The following is a 23,604-nucleotide window of genomic DNA, read 5'->3' as shown; positions in this document are numbered from 1 at the left end:
TTCAGTATGTGTTTGCTGCATCACATTGAAGTAAAGAATGTCCCACTACTGCACAATGCATTTCAACAGCAACAATATGAATTTTTTTAACAGAGAATAAAAGTAAGCTGATTTCAGAACAAAAAACAGTCAGTCTTGCACATTTTTGTTTCTCAATTTTACTGAAATTTTAATTCAAAGGAATTGTCATATTCAGAGTTTTTAATGCGCTTTTTCTTGTCTGTGCACTGCTATGTGACAAGATAAATTGAATTTCCCTCTCTCCCCCCTTCCCTCTCTCCCCCCTTCCCTCTCTCCCCCCTTCCCACTCTCCCCCCTTCCCACTCTCCCCCCTTCCCACTCTCCCCCCTTCCCACTCTCCCCCCTTCCCACTCTCCCCCCTTCCCGCTCTCCCCCCTTCCCGCTCTCCCCCCTTCCCGCTCTCCCCCCTTCCCGCTCTCCCCCCTTCCCGCTCTCCCCCCTTCCCGCTCTCCCCCCTTCCCGCTCTCCCCCCTTCCCGCTCTCCCCCCTTCCCGCTCTCCCCCCTTCCCGCTCTCCCCCCTTCCCGCTCTCCCCCCTTCCCGCTCTCCCCCCTTCCCGCTCTCCCCCCTTCCCACTCTCCCCCCTTCCCGCTCTCCCCCCTTCCCGCTCTCCCCCCTTCCCGCTCTCCCCCCTTCCCGCTCTCCCCCCTTCCCTCTCTCCCCCCTTCCCTCTCTCCCCCCTTCCCTCTCTCCCCCCTTCCCTCTCTCCCCCCTTCCCTCTCTCCCCCCTTCCCTCTCTCCCCCCTTCCCTCTCTCCCCCTTCCCTCTCTCCCCCCTTCCCTCTCTCCCCCTTCCCTCTCTCCCCCTTCCCTCTCTCCCCCCTTCCCTCTCTCCCCCCTTCCCTCTCTCCCCCCTTCCCTCTCTCCCCCCCTCCCTCTCTCTCCCCCTCTCTCTCTCTCCCCCTCCCCCCCTCCCCCCTCTCTCCCTCCCCCCTCTCTCCCTCCCCCCTCTCCCTCCCCCCTCTCTCCCTCCCCCCTCTCTCCCTCCCCCCTCTCTCCCTCCCCCCTCTCTCCCTCCCCCCTCTCTCCCTCCCCCCTCTCTCCCTCCCCCCTCTCTCCCTCTCCCTCCCTCTCTCCCCCCCTCTCTCCCTCTCCCCCTCTCTCTCCCTGCCTCCCTCTCCCCCCTCTCTCTCCCTTCCTCCCTCTCCCCCCCTCTCTCTCCCTTCCTCCCTCTCCTCCCCTCTCTCTCCCTTCCTCCCTCTCTCCCCTCTCTCTCCCTTCCTCCCTCACTCCTGCTCCAATCAACCTTTACTAAATTCACTTTACTTTCAAATTTAGAATAATAAAACTGGAACTATATCTTTCAACAAAAACTTCGTTAAATCAGGTATTTAGGGAGGGGGGGGGGTCAATGAAAATTGTAGAGGGAGACCCAGGCTTGGGTACTGTAAGCAAAGCAGGATCAGATGAATGATGGTGAAGGAGTTATGCATAGCTGTGAAGAGTTGCACAGAATAGATTAGCAACGCAATGTCATGTCCACAATACATATTGGCCTATTCCTGAATTATATTAAAACGTTATGAACCCTGCTATGTTAGTCATTGGCTGGCAAAACATACACTGTTTCCCATACATGATGCTTATGCCCTGCCGAGATTTCTTTTTTATATATTTTTGTCGAAGCTCTATTAACGTTTAACATTGTTTTTCCAATTTTTAGTCATTGCTGTGAGTCGCTGAAATCTGTCATCTTTTGTGACTATTTTGTAACTGTACTACGCAATAATAAATAATTCTAACACAGTTGTGTAAGTTGTAAAGCAATACTGGGTAAAAATAGATGTACGCACGGAAGCTTAAGAGTGATTTATGACATTAAAAAAAAAATCAAATGTAAAAAGTGATACTGTAGGTCATCATTTTTTTAATGTGTATCAAAACAAGCAGTGGAGGAGGGAAGCTTGGGAAGGGGGGGGGGGGGGGCAGAGAAGAGAGGCTACTTACAAAAGAAGTGCAACACTGTTAGTGGAACAGAGCCAAGCTGAGGTTCGCATATGGCATATTCATCTAACTGAATGTGTGAAATGGATTTGCAATTTTTAAATTAACTTCGAAACATTGTATGTACAGCGCCTCCATTAAATCCAAATGGAAGAAGAGGAAAAAATGTAATGAAAGTTTGCAAGAATGACAATAATAACCCGCTAAACATCAAATTTGTGGAGAACATGGTAGAAAATAAATAATTCATCATACTGGGATGTAGCGTTAGGCAATATGGTTGAAGCAAACTGTGCATAACAACTTGACAAGTAAGGTGGTGCAATTCATAAAAGGTTTCTACAACAGCAGAGACCTGTAATCATCATTCTGAATGCTGTAATTTTTGGTTCAGTAATGTTCTGGTTTTTATTTTGTTGTTAAATATAATTCAGTAACAGTTGCATGGCACATGCTGTATTGAAATATAGCTAATGGAAATGTTTTCAAATAGAAAGACTGAAATATTGCGGTATTTATCTAGGCATCGTGCAAACATTATGGAGGTGATACACTGAACTGTCCTGTGTGTGGTGTAACTGTGAAACCAGAGACAGAATTTATTGAACTGGACAAGCTTGGAGACTTCAAACCCACAATAAGGTGGTATAGATAATATTTTCTAATCTAATGTTTAACTTTTATTTTGTTATTGTTACAACTATTATAAATAGTGTATAAAAGTGAAACAGTCTTCTGAATTTTGTATGTAAAATGTTTGGAAGACCTCTCCGTACTTATTAAAACATTTGTTTCCTGTAGACTGTTAAATGTTCCGGTTGTTTTCCGATTGGACACTGACGGAGATGGGAATAACAATAAAAAGAAAATGAGGCTATTTGGCCATCCAAATCTCATTCGTCTTCCCAATCGCCTCTCAGGAAAGGAACTGCATGATGCACTAGATCGCCTTGTTCCGTATAAGCAGCCGTACTCTGTTCTGCTTGTTGATGGACAGGTAGGCAGTAATTTGAAACTATTTTCCTATGTACATAACACATACATTCTTGGTTGTATTGAAACTTTTTTCTCTTTTATAGGGTTACCATTGCTCACGGTGTATATACACAGTCCATTGTCGTGGATGCAGAATAGAGTCTGAGGGAGAGGTGCAGTTGCAAACCGGTGACACTTTGGCTGTACGGTTTACAGACTCTGCACCAGAACCCGAAGCTCCAACAGTTGAGCATCCCAGTATGGCCACTTTGCGTTGCCAGGACCCGCTGTCGCTGTATGACTGTTTACATGCATTTAGTGAGAGGTAACTAGCAATCAATTTCTCTATAAAATACAAATGTGTTCTCAGTGCACTGTGTTTGACAGTCCATATTATACTTTACTTGTTACATTCACACCGTAATTGGCCTTAAGCCGTAGACTATTCCAATTTGTTAATTTACTCCATATTTTTAATACTCATTTCATTTGTTTCTTTGATATTAACATCTCAAGAAATATTTGAGGTCAACGTAACTGTTATCAAATGCAGGTTGCAGATAATTTTCTAAAGTGACTTGACAAGACACCCCCCCCTCCTCCCCCCTCTTCTCCCCCCCCTTCCCCCCCCCCCCCCCCCCCCATACACACACACACACACACACACACCAGAACTCCAGTTGCTTTCTAGTTCACCTTTATCTCCCCATATATTTTTATTTTCATTTTAGCCCTTCTAAATACCATGTTACCCTCACAACATTCCCACAACGACCCCATTAAGTTTTATTTACATTCACTCCACAAACATGCCTTCGCCCTAGCCAGATTACGCTCCCATATTTTATTTACTCAGGCTTGTCTGACATTTGGCATTACCCCCAAAGGCCTCACACTTAAAGTTCCCATATCTGGCAGTAACCCTTCTTTCCATCAGTCCCTGAACCAGTTCCAAACCAAACAATCCATAGCCCTCACCCGCCTAATCCTTCACCTACACATCAACTCAGCCGATGAACACACCCGTCAACTCCTATCCCTAATCAAAGTCCTCAATCTTTCCTCTCCCACATCCACACCGGCTGTTCAGAGCATCCTCCTACAGGCCAACCGCAAATTAGAACAGCATGCCACCCTCCACCTCAAAAAACTATCCAATCTCCTGGTTTCCCACCTCTGGAGAGGCAACTCACACACCCTCCACAACCTTTCCAACAAACCTCAATCTCCCACTTCCAGTTCCACTCCCCCCAAAACCTCAGGAACCACAACACCCCAATTCAGTAGTTAACCTTTCCTCCAAACCTCTCTCCCAATCCAAAACCTCCGTCCTATCCAAAGGCCTCACCTTCAGCCCTACTCCCAGATTCAACCAAACAGCCCTCGTCAAAGATTTACTGTCCTACACTCGTAGTCTCTGCTGGAAATATCACTTTGCCATGAAGAAAAATAATCCTAATCCTACTCCTAATGATCCAACTCCCCAAGACACTATCCAAATTGAACCCTGCCTGGAGCAGTTCCGTCCTCCATCACAGTGGGACCCACCTCCTCTTCCTCAAAATCTCCCTCTCCAAACCTTCCAGGAATTTCTCACTTCCAGCCTTACCTCTCAATCTTTCTTGAAAAACCTTAATCCTACTCCCAACATCACCACAGCTGAAGCCCAGGCTATCTGTGATCTGAAGGCTGACCAATCCATCGTCATTCTTCCGGCTGACAAGGGTTCCACGACTGTGCTACTTGATCATCGGGAGTATGTGGCTGAGGGACTGCATCAGCTTTCAGACAACACTACATACAAAGTTTACCAAAGTAACCCCATTCCTGATGTCCAGGCGGAGCTTCAAGGAATCCTCAGAACCTTAGGCCCCCTACAAAACCTTTCACATGACTCCATCAACCTCCTGACCCCACCGACACCCCCCACCCCTGCCTTCTACCTACTTCCTAAAATTCACAAACCCAAACATCCCGGCCGCCCCATTGTAGCTGGTTACCAAGCCCCCACAGAACGTATCTACATCTACATCTATACTCCGCGAGCCACCTTACGGTGTGTGGCGGAGGGTACTTATTGTACCACTATCTGATCCCCCCTTCCCTGTTCCATTCACGAATTGTGCGTGGGAAGAACGACTGCTTGTAAGTCTCCGTATTTGCTCTAATTTCTCGGATCTTTTCGTTGTGATCATTACGCGAGATATATGTGGGCGGTAGTAATATGTTGCCCATCTCTTCCCGGAATGTGCTCTCTCGTAATTTCGATAATAAGCCTCTCCGTATTGCGTAATGCCTTTCTTGAAGTGTCCGCCACTGGAGCTTGTTCAGCATCTCCGTAACGCTCTCGCGCTGACTAAATGTCCCCATGACGAATCGCGCTGCTTTTCGCTGGATCATGTCTATCTCTTCTATTAATCCAACCTGGTAAGGGTCCCATACTGATGAGCAATACTCAAGAATCGGACGAACAAGCGTTTTGTAAGCTACTTCTTTCGTCGATGAGTCACATTTTCTTAGAATTCTTCCTATGAATCTCAACCTGGCGCCTGCTTTTCCCACTATTTGTTTTATGTGATCATTCCACTTCAGATCGCTCCGAATAGTAACTCCTAAGTATTTTACGGTCGTTACCGCTTCCAATGATTTACCACCTATGGCATAATCATACTGGAATGGATTTCTGCCCCTATGTATGCGCATTATATTACATTTATCTACGTTTAGGGAAAGCTGCCAGCTGTCGCACCATGCATTAATCCTCTGCAGGTCCTCCTGGAGTACGTACGAGTCTTCTGATGTTGCTACTTTCTTGTAGACAACCGTGTCATCTGCAAATAGCCTCACAGAGCTACCGATGTTGTCAACTAAGTCATTTATGTATATTGTAAACAATAAAGGTCCTATCACGCTTCCCTGCGGTACTCCCGAAATTACCTCTACATCTGCAGATTTTGAACCGTTAAGAATGACATGTTGTGTTCTTTCTTCTAGGAAATCCTGAATCCAATCACAAACCTGGTCCGATATTCCGTAAGCTCGTATTTTTTTCACTAAACGTAAGTGCGGAACCGTATCAAATGCCTTCCTGAAGTCCAGGAATACGGCATCAATCTGCTCGCCAGTGTCTACGGCACTGTGAATTTCTTGGGCAAATAGGGCGAGCTGAGTTTCACATGATCTCTGTTTGCGGAATCCATGTTGGTTATGATGAAGGAGATTTGTATTATCTAAGAACGTCATAATACGAGAACACAAAACATGTTCCATTATTCTACAACAGATTGACGTAAGCGAAATAGGCCTATAATTATTCGCATCTGATTTATGACCCTTCTTGAAAATGGGAACGACCTGCGCTTTCTTCCAGTCGCTAGGTACTTTACGTTCTTCCAGCGATCCACGATAAATTGCTGATAGAAAGGGGGCAAGTTCTTTAGCATAATCACTGTAGAATCTTAAGGGTATCTCGTCTGGTCCGGATGCTTTTCCGCTACTAAGTGATAGCAGTTGTTTTTCAATTCCAATATCGTTTATTTCAATATTTTCCATTTTGGCGTCCGTGCGACGGCTGAAGTCAGGGACCGTGTTACGATTTTCCGCAGTGAAACAGTTTCGGAACACTGAATTCAGTATTTCTGCCTTTCTTCGGTCGTCCTCTGTTTCGGTGCCATCGTGGTCAACGAGTGACTGAATAGGGGATTTAGATCCGCTTACCGATTTTACATATGACCAAAACTTTTTAGGGTTCTTGTTTAGATTGTTTGCCAATGTTTTATGTTCGAATTCGTTGAATGCTTCTCTCATTGCTCTCTTTACGCTCTTTTTCGCTTCGTTCAGCTTTTCCTTATCAGCTATGATTCGACTACTCTTAAACCTATGATGAAGCTTTCTTTGTTTCCGTAGTACCTTTCGTACATGATTGTTATACCACGGTGGATCTTTCCCCTCGCTTTGGACCTTAGTCGGTACGAACTTATCTAAGGCGTACTGGACGATGTTTCTGAATTTTTTCCATTTTTGTTCCACATCCCCTTCCTCAGAAATGAACGTTTGATGGTGGTCACTCAGATATTCTGCGATTTGTGCCCTATCACTCTTGTTAAGCAAATATATTTTCCTTCCTTTCTTGGCATTTCTTATTACACTTGTAGTCATTGATGCAACCACTGACTTATGATCACTGATACCCTCTTCTACATTCACGGAGTCGAAAAGTTCCGGTCTATTTGTTGCTATGAGGTCTAAAACGTTAGCTTCACGAGTTGGTTCTCTAACTATCTGCTCGAAGTAATTCTCGGACAAGGCAGTCAGGATAATGTCACAAGAGTCTCTGTCCCTGGCTCCAGTTCTGATTGTGTGACTATCCCATTCTATACCTGGTAGATTGAAGTCTCCCCCTATTACAATAGTATGATCACGAAACTTCTTCACGACATTCTGCAGGTTCTCTCTGAGGCGCTCAACTACTACGGTTGCTGATGCAGGTGGTTGTAGAAGCATCCGACTATCATATCTGACCCACCTTTGATACTTAACTTAACCCAGATTATTTCACATTCGCATTCGCTAATAACTTCACTGGATATTATTGAATTCTTTACTGCTATAAATACTCCTCCACCATTGGCGTTTATCCTATCCTTGCGGTATATATTCCATTCTGTGTCTAGGATTTCGTTACTGTTCACTTCCGGTTTTAACCAACTTTCCGTTCCTAATACTATATGCGCACTATTTCCTTCAATAAGAGATACTAATTCAGGAACCTTGCCCTGGATACTCCTGCAGTTTACCAATATTATGTTAACTTTTCCTGTTTTTGGTCTCTGAGGACGGACGTTCTTTATCAACGATGATAATGTCCTCTCTGGTAAGCCGTCGGGTATTTTATCGTTTCGCCCAAGGGGGGGTCCCTCTAACCTAAAAACCCCCGTGTGCACGCCACACGTACTCTGCTACCCTAGTAGCTGCTTCCGGTGTGTAGTGCATGCCTGACCTGTCTAGGGGGGCCCTACAGTTCTCCACCCAATAACGGAGGTCGATGATTTGCAACCATTATAGTCGCAGAGTCGTCTGAGCCTCTGGTTTAGACCCTCCACACGGCTCCAAACCAGAGGACCGTGATCGACTCTGGGCACTATGCTACAGATATTAAGCTCAGCTTGCACTCCGCATGCGATGCTGGTTGTCTTCACCAAATCAGCCAGCCGCCGGAAGGAACCAAGGATGGCCTCAGAACCCAAGCGGCAGGCGTCATTCGTTCCGACATGTGCTACTATCTGCAGCCGGTCACACCCAGTGCGTTCAATAGCTGCCGGAAGGGCCTCCTCCACATTACGGACGAGACCCCCCGGCAAGCACACCGAGTGCACACTGGCATTCTTCCCCGACCTACCCGCTATTTTCCTGAGGGGCTCCATAACCCGCCTAACGTTGGAGCTCCCTATAACTAATAGGCCCGCCCTCTGTGACTGTCGGGACCTTGCCGGAGAATCGGCCACTGGCCCAACAGGCGAGGCATCCTGTGGTGGCTCGGAAACGATGTCATCACCACTAGGAAGCACCCCGTACCTGTTGGAAAGGGGTAAGGCAGCTGCCACGCGGCCAGATCCCACCTTCGCCTTTCGGCCAGGCACGCGCGAGCCCACCACTGTCCGCCATTCACCCTGGAGTGATGGCTGACCGGTAAGATGCTCACTGCCGGAAGACGCAGCGACATCAGGGGTTCCATGTGATTCCAAGGCCACCGAATTAGGCATAGGTCTCTGCCTATGTAGATTAACACCTTCAACCCATTACATGCAGTCTCCCATCCTTCATCAAAGATACCAACCACTTTCTCGAATACCTGAATCCTTACCAAACCTGTAACCCCCCGGAAAGCATCCTTGTAACCATTGATGCCACTTCCTTATACACAAATATCCTGCACGTCCAGGGCCTCGCTGCGATGGAGCACTTATTTTCAGCTGCTACCCTACCTAAAACCTCTTTCCTCATCCTAACCCACAACTTCTTCTCTTTTGAGGGCCAGACATACCAATAATTAAAGGGAACCGCCATGGGTACCAGGATGTCCCCCTCGTACGCCAACCTATTTATGGGTCGCTTAGAGGAAGCCTTCTTGGCTACCCAAGCCTGCCAACCCAAAGTTTGGTACAGATTTATTGATGACACCTTCATGATCTGGACTCACAGTGAAGAAGAACTCCAGAATTTCCTCTCCAACCTCAACTCCTTTGGTTCCATCAGATTCACCTGGTCCTACTCCAAATCACATGCCACTTTCCTGGACGTTGACCTCCATCTGTCCAATGGCCAGCTTCACACATCCGTCCACATCAAACCCACTAACAAGCAACAGTACCTCCATTATGACAGCTGCCACCCATTCCATATCAAATGGTCCCTTCCCTACAGCTTAGGTCTTCATGGCAAACGAATCAGCTCCAGTCCTGAATCCCTGAACCATTACACCAATAACCTGAAAACAGCTTTCGCATACGGCAACTACCCTCCCGACCTGGTACAGAAGCAAATGGCTAGAGCCACTTCCTCATCCCCCCAAACCCACAACCTCCCGCAGAACCATCCCAAAAGTGCCCCACTTGTGACAGGATACTTTCTGGGACTGGATCAGACTCTGAATGTGGCTCTCCAGCAGGGATACGACTTCCTCAAATCCTGCCCTGAAATGAGAGCCATCCTTCATGAAATCCTTCCCCCTCCACCAAGAGTGTCTTTCCACCATCCACCTAACCTTCGTTACCTCTTGGTTCATCCCTATGAAATCCCCAAACCACCTACCCTACCCTCTGGCTCCTACCCTTGTAACCACCCCCGGTGTAAAACCTGTCCCATGCACCCTCCCACCACCACCTACTCCAGTCCTGTAACATGGAAGGTGTACATGATCAAAGGCAGAGCCACGTGTGAAAGCACCCACGTGATTTACCAACTGACATGCCTACACTGTGAAGCCATCCATGTGGGAATGACCAGCAACAAACTGTCCATTCGTATGAACGGACACAGGCAGACCGTGTTTGTTGGTAACGAGGATCACCCTGTGGCTAAACATGCCTTGGTGCACGGCCAGCACATCTTGGCACAGTGTTACACCGTCCGGGTTATCTGGATACTTCCCACTGACACCAACCTATCAGAACTCCGGAGATGGGAACTTGCCCTTCAATATATTCTCTCTTCCCATTACCCACCAGGCCTCAGCCTCCGCTAATTTGAAGTTGCCGCCCCCTCGTACCTCACCTGTCATTCAACAACATCTTTCCTCTGTACTTCCGCCTCGACTGACATCTCTGCCCAACCTCTTTGTATTTACATATGTCTGTATATGTGCGGATGGATATATCTGTGTGTGTGTGTGTGTGTGTGTGTGTGTGTGTGTGTGTGTGTGTGTGTGTGTGTGCGCGCGCGCGCGCATACCTGTCCTTTTTTCCCCCTAAGGTAAGTCTTTCCACTCCCGAGATTGGAATGACTCCTTACCCTCTCCCTTAAAACCCACATCCTTTAGTCTTTCCCTCTCCTTCCCTCTTTCCTGATGAAGCAACCTTGGGTTGCGAAAGCTTGAAATTTGTTTGTGTGTTTTTTATTGTGTCTATCAACATACCAGCGCTTTCTCGTTTGGTAAGTTACAGAATCTTTGTTTTTTATATATATTTTTCCCATGTGGAATGTTTCTTACTGGTTTTCTGCCTTTGATGGTCCTCCTTGATGGGATGTAAGGAATAAGAATGAATGAATATTTTTCATGTTCCCTCCAATATTTTTGTACAGCAACATTTTCATCTCTGTGCATTACTATCCACACAAGGGAAAAACTTCATTATACATTAAATGTTGTGAGCCCTATACCTTACTTGACCTATCTCAAGCACCATGATTTTCTTACAAGTTCTACAGACTGGATTAACTTCTGTCATCAAGCTAGAATATAATAATAATAATAATAATAATAATAATAATGGAGAGAAGAAATCTCTTCCTATCCCCCTTTGCAGTGTTTTTCTTGCATTTCATGGTTCAAAATTTTATATGTGATTGTTCCTTTTTTCCCTTCTGGCTGAAGCTCATTTGTATTTCACTATTTGGCACAGATATATACCAAGAACAAATTATTCACTTGGTTTTTGTCAAGATCCTTCATTAATGTTGGTCCTTGTATTGTTAAAATTGTGAAATTATTGCTTTCCCAAGGATTTTATTTCTTTAATTTCTTTAATTTCATCGGAAGTCCAATGAAATATGCAAATTTAATTTCTGTGGCCACACAACTATAAGGGCTAAGCTACTTACAGAAAATGCAGCAAAAACATTAATGAAGCTGACACAACACTGTTCCTAAAATGTTTTTCAATTATGCAAGTAATATTGCATATTATAGCAAAGTTAATAGTTAAACACCCAAACATTTAAAGCATAAGCGCACTCTTACGAACAATTTTCATTGGTTAGCCGTTGTTAAAATCAAAAATATATGAAGTATGTTCATAAAGTATCTTCAGTTTATTTATTTAAAAAAAAAATTGAATGATCCTACAGAAATTGTTTCACAGTGCCTGTGAAAGTACACAGTCTGATTTGTTTTTACACATTGTTGTCGTGTTTGAAGTACCACGATCATAGAATTCTGCAATCTGGATCCATCTGACATTAAATTTCTAGTAGTCCATATCTTCAGTAATCACTTTGTACGGGAGACTACCACTAATCGGTAGCAAATGAACAGAGACCTTGGAGATGTAACAAAAGGAGACATCACAGAAAGTACTCCAGAAATATTCAGCACAGGGGCAAGCAGGCCATTTGGGTGGTCCTGGCCGAGGTAGAAACTCAAACACAGGCTACTTAGTCAGGTAGATGCATTAGTTGGTAAAGACTCAGTGCTCAGCTCAGTATGTAACAAGCCCAACTGATGTGGCCAAAGGGTTATATTTGCACCTCTTCATATTGTCCTTAGCCCTATTATAGTTCGTGTTTTTTATAACTACACTCCTGGAAATGGAAAAAAGAACACATTGACACCGGTGTGTCAGACCCACCATACTTGCTCCGGACACTGCGAGAAGGCTGTACAAGCAATGATCACACGCACGGCACAGCGGACACACCAGGAACCGCGGTGTTGGCCGTCGAATGGCGCTAGCTGCGCAGCATTTGTGCACCGCCGCCGTCAGTGTCAGCCAGTTTGCCGTGGCATACGGAGCTCCATCACAGTCTTTAACACTGGTAGCATGCCGCGACAGCGTGGACGTGAACCGTATGTGCAGTTGACGGACTTTGAGCGAGGGCGTATAGTGGGCATGCGGGAGGCCGGGTGGACGTACAGCCGAATTGCTCAACACGTGGGGCGTGAGGTCTCCACAGTACATCGATGTTGTCGCCAGTGGTCGGCGGAAGGTGCACGTGACCGTCGACCTGGGATCGGACCGCAGCGACGCACGGATGCACGCCAAGACCATAGGATCCTACGCAGTGCCGTAGGGGACCGCACCGCCACTTCCCAGCAAATTAGGGACACTGTTGCTCCTGGGGTATCGGCGAGGACCATTCGCAACCGTCTCCATGAAGCTGGGCTACGGTCGCGCACACCGTTAGGCCGTCTTCCGCTCACGCCCCAACATCGTGCAGCCCGCCTCCAGTGGTGTCGCGACAGGCGTGAATGGAGGGACGAATGGAGACGTGTCGTCTTCAGCGATGAGAGTCGCTTCTGCCTTGGTGCCAATGATGGTCGTATGCGTGTTTGGCACCGTGCAGGTGAGCGCCACAATCAGGACTGCATACGACCGAGGCACACAGGGCCAACACCCGGCGTCATGGTGTGGGGAGCGATCTCCTACACTGGCCGTACACCACTGGCGATCGTCGAGGGGACACTGAATAGTGCACGATACATCCAAACCGTCATCGAACCCATCGTTCTACCATTCCTAGACCGGCAAGGGAACTTGCTGTTCCAACAGGACAATGCACGTCCGCATGTATCCCGTGCCACCCAACGTGCTCTAGAAGGTGTAAGTCAACTACCCTGGCCAGCAAGATCTCCGGATCTGTCCCCCATTGAGCATGTTTGGGACTGGATGAAGCGTCGTCGTCACGCGGTCTGCACGTCCAGCACGAACGCTGGTCCAACTGAGGCGCCACGTGGAAATGGCATGGCAAGCCGTTCCACAGGACTACATCCAGCATCTCTACGATCGTCTCCATGGGAGAATAGCAGCCTGCATTGCTGCGAAAGGTGGATATACACTGTACTAGTGCCGACATTGTGCATGCTCTGTTGCCTGTGTCTATGTGCCTGTGGTTCTGTCAGTGTGATCATGTGATGTATCTGACCCCAGGAATGTGTCAATAACGTTTCCCCTTCCTGGGACAATGAATTCACAGTGTTCTTATTTCAATTTCCAGGAGTGTATTACTCCTGTGTCTGTATAAAGTTTAACTGTAATTTTTATAAGTTTTGTTCATGAGTATGTTCAGATGACATTTCACATATAGAAGGTTTTTGATGACGGTGTGGTTGGATATAATATTCTTATGACCATAAGCTCACCGGGCAAAGTCAGTAAATATATTTTCAATTCACACTTGAGGGTGGTTACATTCCAAACTTAACTTCACTTCAATCAATTAATATAAGTAAAGGCCTGTTTAGAGGGCCCAAGTGAGCCTAATAGACAGAAGTAATTTGACAGTTTTCACTAAATACCAGAAGGAATTTTTAGGAATTGTCATATGACATTATAAATTTGTATAACATATATACTTGAGTCAAATGGATACTAAAATGAAAGAATTAATTTTCAGTGAGCAGTTAGATGAGCATAATCCTTGGTACTGCCCTGTTTGCCAGAAAAACCAGTGTGCAACAAAGACATTGTCTGTGTGGAGATACCCAGATTACCTAATAGTTTACCTGAAGAGGTGAGTAATTATCTTCATTTAGTTGAAGCTGATCAATAACTTTCTGAATAAACACTCTCTCTCTCTCTCTCTCTCTCTCCCTCCTGCCCTTGTCCCGCATCAGATCCTGACCCCCCCCCCCTCCCTCCATTTTGTGATTGTTAGCATAATTAATCTTCCTCGTGCTACTTGATACTTACTTACCCTCTGCTTGCCATAAGTATTCCTCCCCTCTCAATTGTCACGTTCTTTTGCTTTCTCCCTAGAACTGTCTGCACTGGCTGCCCCTAATGCTCAGTGTAACCATTGTGTATGGTGATTTTTTTAAAAATTTTCTTGTTATTTTTTTAATGCACTAACATAAAAGGTTGTCTGCTACATGAGTGAAAGCCTTAGTTATTTGAAACTGACTATTTAAAAAACTGCTAATTGGGAACTTCTTGATTTGATTGTTTGCTTTTGCAAAAACCTCAACACCTCTTTGTTCCAAAACTGCCTTTGTTTTCTTCGTTTGGCAATATTTAAGCTTCCAAGAATGATTTGCACTGTTGAAAAGCAGTGGTATTTTCCTGCCAGTGAACTGAATGTGTCGCTGAATTAAGATGTTTCAAACATTACTTGTCTTTTCCCGCTCAATTCAATGTTTCGTGGGCATTCATACCCATGCAACCCATGTTTGACAACATTGTTGATTGAACTGACAAGGTACTTAGCATAGAAGTAGAATTGAAAATATGGTAACATTATTTTTACGTTAAGGGAATAATTTTGGTGCAATCGAAAAAAGAACTGAGGATTTCATTTTCCAGTCATTGTAGCACAGAGTGCAGGCACTATAGGCTATATTGGCAGCCAGCTGCAAGTGTAAACAAACCAGAATTTTAACCACCAGACAGGAGAGGAGCAGTGCAGGGAAATAAGCCTCGCATCTCTTTAACAGAGCAGCGGCCTACAGCAGAACTGACACATTGTTACAAGGATCACCAATCGGTTCTCTTCTGGTGTTGTAAGGGTGGTAATCGAAATCAGTGATGGACTAGGATTAGTTGCTGTACTTACTTGAAAATAAGAAAAGTAAACAATTCATTTGGGGACAGGTACTACGCAATTGTTTGTTGAGGTTATCCAGTATTGTTAACGATGTAGTTCAGGCCCGATCTAAAGCGGTATTTGATGCGACTAAAGTTTACAACATCCCTCACCTAATTTGCTATGTTAAAAGTGTAAGCATTATACCATTTTTTGAGCTATGGCTAACAAACATACATGTTTCTTAGTAGTAAAATGCTAGGTCCCATGGCTGAGCACTACTATGTTGCATGTGTCTTAAATAGACCTTTCAACTGTCCACAATAAACATGGTCCCCAATCATTGAGCGTATTGATACATTTTTTGTTCATACACTTTTTATTTTGCAAACAGGTTCTTACACACATTATTCGGCTTTGCCAGAAGGTGTACAATATGAGTAACTGAAAATTGGTTACATTTTCAATATTTGTAAGTAGAAAATAAAACTTTTTAACACAATCTCTGATAAAATAGTTCATCAGGATACAAATTGCTATGAAATAGCATCTATTAAGTCTCTTTGCATTTTAAGGCAGAATTCACTTCTATTTCACATTTAGCACAAAATGCGAATTTTTCAGGTCCCTAATTATTAGGTTTGATCTGTTGGAAGCAGTATGCCCTGACAGTATCCCTGAGAACTAACTAACACATATATACAAGGGTTTGCTGAAAAGTAATGCCTCTGAATTATTTAGGTGAAAACTCCTAAAGCTTTTTAAATAAAACAAACATTATTAACATTCTACATCCTTATACTTCACGTCTACATATTTGCAGCTATGTGCCACTAGAGGGCTCAGAATTGTAGCATGTAATGTGGTGGTGTGTAGTGTAACTCTGGCAGTGTGTGAGAAATAGCATGCTGTAATAGAGTTTCGAACTCAATGGGTTAGTATTCACATAGGGCACCTTTTTCTTGCGCGTGACAGTGCCAGACCACACACAAGTGCTGTGACATCTAACAACAGACATCTTGGGTTCCCTGTCATTGACCACCGTGTTTCAGTCCAGACTTGGAGCCATTCCATTTTCATCCATTTCCAAAACTTAAAGAACACCTTTGTGGATATAACTTTAATAGTGATGAAGCAGTGCAGGAAAATGTGAGTTCGTGGCTCTGTCAACAAAGTCAAACATTCTACAGTGACAGAAGCAAAAAACTAGTCTCTCGCTGGGAGAAATGTGTTCATTACCAGGGAAGCTATGTCAAGAAGTAAATATGTAGGTATGAAGAAAAGACATAGAATATTAGTAATGTTTCTTACATTTAAAATGCTTTAAGAGTGTTCACAAAAAAAAAAATTCGGGTGCATTACTTTTCTGCATGCCCTCCTATTTTTCACATACACTTAGCATTTCAGGGATGAATGTAAACAAGTAGTCATTTCTTCCATTGATGTAGCCATTATGCAGAAGTCAGCTGAATAGTCACTAGGTTCTCTACAGGTAAATACAAACAATGATCTTAATATAATTCATTTTATGGAATTCACTGAGATGGAAGTTGTTAAAACAATGTTAACTCATAGCTACGCATTACAAGTCTCAGATTCTCATCATCATTTGGCCCTCCATATTTAAATCATCAATCAGATGTATGGCATTTTCTCAAAGTAGCAATCATAAAAGAAAGTGATCTTTATCAAAAAGTCCTGGTTGAAGTGCACTTACAGTGTTTGCAGCTTTCCATTGTGTGCTGCAGTTTGCAATTTGTTATCATTAGTTGTGGCCAATTGTGTGATAGTATACTGCAGCCAATGAGAATCACTCAATCTTATAATCTTTGGTTGACACAAATATTTGGCTGTTTTACCACATATGTGATAGTTTACAAGCTGATGGTTGAGATTGGACCTCAAAGAACAACAAAAGTAACATGTATGCTTACAGTCACTTTTATTGTTAGATTTTCTGTATTTTGTAACATATCATGCGTTCTGAGGTTGTGATTATGATGGGACCTAATAACAGAAGTTGTTGCGATTCGAAACAAAATACCTGATAACTTCATTTATGAAGCATAGGAAATTTCGAACAAGTAAGGAAATTAGTTAATCACATCTTACTCACAATTCATAGAGTCCACTTTCCATCATTCATCACACAAACCATCACAAACAGCAAAATGCAATGGAAACTCTGAAGACTGTAAGTGTAAATTTATCGAAGTTGTCATCTTTCTGTAAAATTTCAATCTTGTGTACCACTGTTTCGCCCCATCACTGTACTGCTCATTTGCCAATGTGCCTCCTAAAGCGCAACCCGCAGTTATCTTTGGAATTGGGAAAGAGCAGTTGCTCATAAAAGTGTAAGACATCTGTGATTGATTGTGTTATTGAGGGTGTTACGCCTTATTGACACTCAGCACAAAGCATGCACCTTGTAAAAACACACAAGGAAATCTGCTCCATGCCATCCTTACAATTTTAGGCACTTAAAGTCATGATACGGAGTCAAAGTTGGAGCAACAGTAAGAAACACCTAAATATTGTAACACTTAATACAGTGAATTCATATTTCATTAGCATGTTGACTGATAATAAGCACCTTCTAAATGGCAGTTTTATTTGGCTTGATTATTATTTTCTACTTTACTGCAGTATTTTAAACTATGAGAGACATGAAATTAACAAAACAAACAGTCTACAGTTCTAAATAAGATTTTTTGAACTCTCAAATGGGAAAAGCATGTGTTTTCTTTACCACTTAATATGCCATCCAAACTCCTTCAATTCAGTGACCACTTACCGTGACATTATGGAGGTCATCATAGGTTCTTAAACCAGGATCAGGCCAGTTTTTTCACACAGTGTGTTTATCTCCACATACTTATTTTCAATGGGACTGAGGTCTGGACCAAAGGTGACCAGTCAAAAAGAAATATCTAATTCTCTTCTTCAAACTGGTTAGGCATCGTAGCTGACTTGTGTTCAACATTGATTCTGCTGGAGACGGGTTAATCCCTTTGGACATAGTTGATGCTCTTATGAAATCATAGCATTACCTGAAATATGAGAATGCTTGATGGGCTTAAGTCAGCCATCTATCCTGTGAAGCAAGCTGAAGCGACCCCAGTCTGTACGAACCAGTCTTTGTGCTCACAAGTTGTTACTACTGTCCACCAGATGCAACCCCTTCCAGAAACAGTTGACGGTTGTGCTGCTCAAAGTCAATTTTCCATCAACTGCCATAGCCAGTAGACAACTTCCACACCACACGTACCAGTAATGGATGTGCGCTGTGCTGAGATGTATTTGTCAGTGATGGGATATCCGTACTATGGAATTTATGTTTGGCAACATTGCTTAGGAAGTAAATAAGGACTGTAAACAAAATATAGGAAGTGGATGTATATCCAGTATGGAGTGTGATTATGAGAACCACCCATTTGGAAGGAAACGTAAAATTTAGAAGGGGAAGTGGAAGAAAGAGGTCATGAAGAAGAAGAGAAATTCAGGACAGTGTTATTTTTTGCCAATTTCAATTCAAAATTAGTGTTTCATTTTCACACACACACACACACACACACACACACACACACACACACACACACACACAAAAACCACGCTCATTTCATACCGGTACACCTGGCAAGTCATAAATGTCGACACTTGGCAGTTTTAGGGCTAGTTCTTTGATATTTAAAACACTGAAAACCAAAAAAATGTATTTATTTCTAACAAGGACGTTAAGTCCAGATCCACGTAAGATTTAACCATGTAATTGCCGCTTTTACCTACTAACAGTTTTTTGAACTATCTTGCTAATTAATCATAAATTCCCAGGAATTTATGGATTTTGGGAATATTGCCGGCAATATTCCCTGGGAATATTTCATCAATTTTACATTCCCAGGAATTTTACAACACTAAGAACACACAAGATACACTGGTGTGAAGTTTAATTGAAAAGAAATGCATCTAGGTCTGGTCAGAATCATAGCTCCACCTGTATATACCATAAAAAATGCAACAATAATAAGACAGTAGTCTGTAAATCCCTATTCCTATGAGTCTTGCAAGTTACCAAGAGTTGTTTGAGAACAGTTGTTAAGGTGTTGAACACTACTGCCCATACAGTAGGAGACAGAAGAGGGAAACACAGCAACAGACCACATAAAATTGCAACGGAAATTTAGGACATGATCCACTCTCACTGAGGCAAGTTTCCTTCCAAACCATCCCATTATCATCAAGGCAAGTCCAAAAGGAAATATTGTGACAACACTTACCTCAGTGTCGCTACACTTTTCACATCATTCAGAGGTAATGTTCTCTATGAAACCATTACAGTACTCCAGATGAAGTATAAAACTTATAAGAAGTTCTTGAGGGAGAATAATCCATATTTATTTCAAAACCAAGAACCGATACCTGTGATATCATTAACAGCTCATTTTAATGAGTTTTGCAACCATTTCTGCAGCTGAACTTAAATTAGTTCTTCTCTTAAACCAAACATCCCCTCTTACTCCTGTTCATCTCACAGGTTATACGTTCTCAAAGATCAGTTGTGTTCCTCATAATGGGGACAGTTTAGGAGCATATGTTCTCTCTGACGTGCAGTAATAAGTGCATTGGATCTAATGATGTAATAGAAGCAGGGTTCTTGTTTCTCAAAATAAATATATCTGTTCAGAATTTTTCTCTGGCTTATCAATAAAGCACGAAAAATAGTTGTTGTACCATCCTCCCATTTGTCTTGGACCTCACAAGTGTCACAGTATGAGTATGTAAAAATTATGAGAGACATAATATAAAGTTCCAGTTAAATCTCTCTCTGCAGAAAATTTAAGGAAACTGTTCCACTCTTAGTTATAACAATGTTATGTAGGGAATGCAACAATATTATGAAAAGGTAAGTTGCTACTCGCCTCATAGTGGAGGTGCTGAATCGCAGGTAAGCACAATAAAAAGACTGTCACAAATAAAGCTTTTGGTCAATGAGGTCTTTGCCAAAAATTCAGACACACACACACACACACACACACACACACACACACACACACACACAGGACTGCAATCTCAGGCACCAGAGGCCACACTGCAAGCAACAGCACCAGTGAATGGTGGGAGTGGCGACTGTATGGGGGTAAGGAGGAGGCTGGTAGGTCGGGGAGGGGGGGGGGGGTAGTAGGGTAGGGGTGGTGGGTAGTGAAGTGTTGCAAGTTAGGCCGGTATTACACTATCAAAGATGTGATCAAATATTCCGTCAAATATATTTGACAAAAATCTTTGACGTGGCGCGAGAAGGGGTATTACACTGTCATCATATTTTTCGTCAAAGTTCAAGATGGCTGACGACAACAACTTGTTATTAACCGCAGCAGTTGCATGCATCACTATTACACTGTGTGCACATGCGGAAGAGAAAGGGGGGGGGGGGGGGGGGAAGGAAACATGTCTGGGTGAAACCGTGGGTTTCACGATGACACGATAAAAGCATTCAACAAAATTTGTTACGTGGGCTTATAGTGGAGGACATCAAGTCATACATCAATTACTTAAGAATGGATCAGCATAAATTTCTGTATGTGCTCAGTGAAGTGTATCCTGATATCACAAAGTACAATATTCACTTAAGAACTGCTACATCTGGAGAAGACAGTCTCACTGCAACACTCAGATTACTTGCTACAGGAGAGGGTTGGGTTAAGATAGGTTAGTTTAGGTTAGGTCTCCAATCTTCTTAATCTATTTTTGTATTCAGGGTGCCTCACGTTGTAAAGCGCCTCATCAGCTTCATACATCTCTATTAATTTTGTAGTTGTTGGCACTCACCAATTGTATTTACCGGCAATGTTTATAAAAACACTACAGACGACAGAACGCTGCAGCAATGCTAGTGCTCCATGTGGTAACATATCACATTGCAGTGAACAGAAGACAAATGACTTCTTTGATCAAATCTACAGCAAGGCCCTAGATTTGATCAAATATTGGATGACATTTAACAAAGTTCCCTATTACACCAACAAATATCTTTGACAAAGAAATTTGATAGTGTAATACCGGCCTTAGACGGAGGGCAGGGGAGGGAGGGGGTATCGGAAAAGGAGAGAACTAAAAAGACTGGGTGTGATGGTGGAATGAGGGCTTTGTATTGCTGGAATAAGAAAAGGGAAGGGGCTGGATGAGTTAGGACAATGACTAAAGAAGGTTGGTTATAGGAGTTATAGGAACGTAGGATATATTGCAGGGAAACTTTCTCTGCAATATAAACTCTCCCTGCAATAGATCCTACATTCCCGTAACCCTCCAGGCCTCAACCTTCGTTAGTCATTGACCTCACCCATCCTGGCCCCTTCCTTTCCCATTCCAGCACCCCCTCCTCACCTCTCGACTGCCCTCCATCTAACCTGCAGCACTTCACTGACCACCACCCATACCCTACTATCCCTCCCCATCCTTACCCCACCCAGTCCCCACTCCCATCAAGCAACTTGTGCTGCAGCTGGGAGTGTGGCCTCAGTTGCCTGAGACTGCAATCATGTGTATGTAAGTTGCAAGTTTATGAATTCAGTGCGCACACGTCAGAAAGACATGAATGCCACACTAATTCCTTGCCTATGTGTCAGGGTATGTATACCAGCGCCAAAGTCGCACTATAGTGCATTTATAGAGCAACAGTGCCATCAAATGGAAACTTTTTGATCACACCATATATTTCTGGATCCAAGCCATCACATGCCACACAAAAACACCCTACTAGACATAAAAGAAATAAAGAAGAGAGTTAAAGTAATTCTCCTCTGGTTCTTTCTGCTCATGATGTGAAATTCTTAATGTGCTCCATGCAGATGCCAAAGAAAAATCTCACCTAATCACACAAACTTAGAACAGATCAACCATGATGCCCTACAAAAGGACTGTTTGATATCCCATGGCAAGATATAAGCTATGGGCTGACATTAGATGCTTAGGGAGCTTCTTCTCGGTGAATAACTATGGAGCTGTGTCAGGTAGGAAACGAGACTCTGCACATAGAAGAATCAAGAAAAATCCAACATACGAACTTTATAAAGTATGCACTAAACTGTGAAAGTGAAGTGGAGGTGTGCAACATGTAAACCACAAATGAGTGGTCTGTTGTAGATAGTGAGCTCAGGCCTGAAGCATTTAAAAACTAGGCAGCTTTAGCATAGGAAAGGCAAATTCTGATGTTATTTGAGCCTCTACAGATGAACCTGACAACTTTTTCTCAACTGCACTAATCTCTCAAGTTGCAATAAATTATCAGCCTTAAGGCAACACCTTAACTACAGACATCATTTTAGCATGTAAATAGAAACAAAGCTGTGTGATCGTATGTTGGTCAGCATATTACCGACAGTTTCAAAGCCTTGAAATACATTGTTTGTGAACAGTTTCCTTGGAAGTTGTATCATTTGTTATTAACATAAATCAAGCTTCTGAAAACACCATAGCTCAGCAATTTCATTAATCAAAGTGACTGATGACATCAGACATGCCATGGAGAGGCTCGCGGTGATCATTTTAACACTGTGACCTAATTTTCACACATTCTGTTTTCTTCGTCAGTTTCTTAAATTGTGGGGTCCTCACTGACTCTCATAACATATTAAATACATGTCCCTTTCCTAAACACTCCAAATCTTTCTCCATCTCCTCCTCCATTAGATAGAGAGAGAGAGAGAGAGAGAGAGAGAGAGAGAGAGAGGGGGGGGGGGGGGGGGGGAGAGATTTTTCTTGATCTAGATATGTGTTCTGCCTCATTGTAAAATAATCTTCACTTTGGACACATGATCATTTTGAAGTCTCATGGTGGCAATTTGATTGTTTGTTAAATATATAACTAATCAATCTTACTAAGTTTCGTACTGAGAAATTTAAGATAATGGGAATCACGAGAATCATAAGCTAGTAACAGTGTTAGTGTCTACGTTTATGTCTTGCAAGTATTTTGATTTTCTTTATTTTCTCATTTCGTTGCAGATTCATCTTTCATGAGAGCATGAGCATGAAGCTTGAAAACAAAGTAACATTTCCACTGTCTGGCCTCACAGTGACATCACCATATGTGCTACACCATGGTGTGACGCTTCCATACAATCTCTATGCCTGTGTCTGTCACTTTGGAGGTAAGTAAAGACATTTTAGAACAGTATCACTTTCATATAATAAGTGTACTTCAATTATTTGAACAAGAAAGTTTTAACAGTATGGTCTGGAAACAGTGCCTCAGTAAATTCTAATTTTTTTTTTTTTTTTTTTTTTTTGCTGTAATGCTGTTGCATATTGTGATAGCTGTAAGCATTATCCAAGAGCAAAATAATTTAGGAAAACTATGTTAATTAAATACTGTTAAGATAATTCAAAGAGCGGAAACTTCATTTCAACGAAAGAAAAAATCTGATAAAATATAATGTACATATAAAGCAGTCTTTTGCATAGTAAAAGACTTATCTGCAAAGCTGCCCATCATATTTGTCATAAATAACAAGAAAATGTGTAACACATGACATTGTTTCAGCAGATTCAGAACAATTTTCTAATTTACTATGACTCCACGTAAGTGATCACAATTTATCCTCCCTTTCCAAGCCCATCCGGCCAACCAGGTTCAGGTTTTTTGTTTTTCTTAAATGTAATGCCTGTTGCAAATGTCAGCAGAATGATTTATTTGAACATAATGTGTCCACTTT

The 23,604-nt window shown here is 43.0% G+C and overlaps 1 protein-coding gene across 5 annotated transcripts in view; it reads left to right on the top strand.

Moving 5' to 3' along the window:
• Window positions 1-23,604, top strand: part of LOC126416192 (uncharacterized) — a 206,723-nt gene that overhangs the window by 147,504 nt on the left and 35,615 nt on the right. For all 5 annotated transcript variants that reach the window (XM_050083777.1, XM_050083779.1, XM_050083778.1 and 2 more), the window contains 5 exons: window positions 2,487-2,605; window positions 2,765-2,960; window positions 3,043-3,263; window positions 13,769-13,885; window positions 22,895-23,040. In XM_050083777.1, the coding sequence (XP_049939734.1) occupies window positions 2,487-2,605; window positions 2,765-2,960; window positions 3,043-3,263; window positions 13,769-13,885; window positions 22,895-23,040 (799 nt within the window). The remainder of the gene's footprint in view (window positions 1-2,486; window positions 2,606-2,764; window positions 2,961-3,042; window positions 3,264-13,768; window positions 13,886-22,894; window positions 23,041-23,604) is intronic.

This window comes from Schistocerca serialis, chromosome 8, assembly GCF_023864345.2.
Source record: "Schistocerca serialis cubense isolate TAMUIC-IGC-003099 chromosome 8, iqSchSeri2.2, whole genome shotgun sequence".
Taxonomy (NCBI): domain Eukaryota; kingdom Metazoa; phylum Arthropoda; class Insecta; order Orthoptera; family Acrididae; genus Schistocerca; species Schistocerca serialis.
The sequence above is the reverse complement of the archived record's forward strand: the minus strand, read 5'-3'. Positions and strand labels throughout refer to the sequence as shown.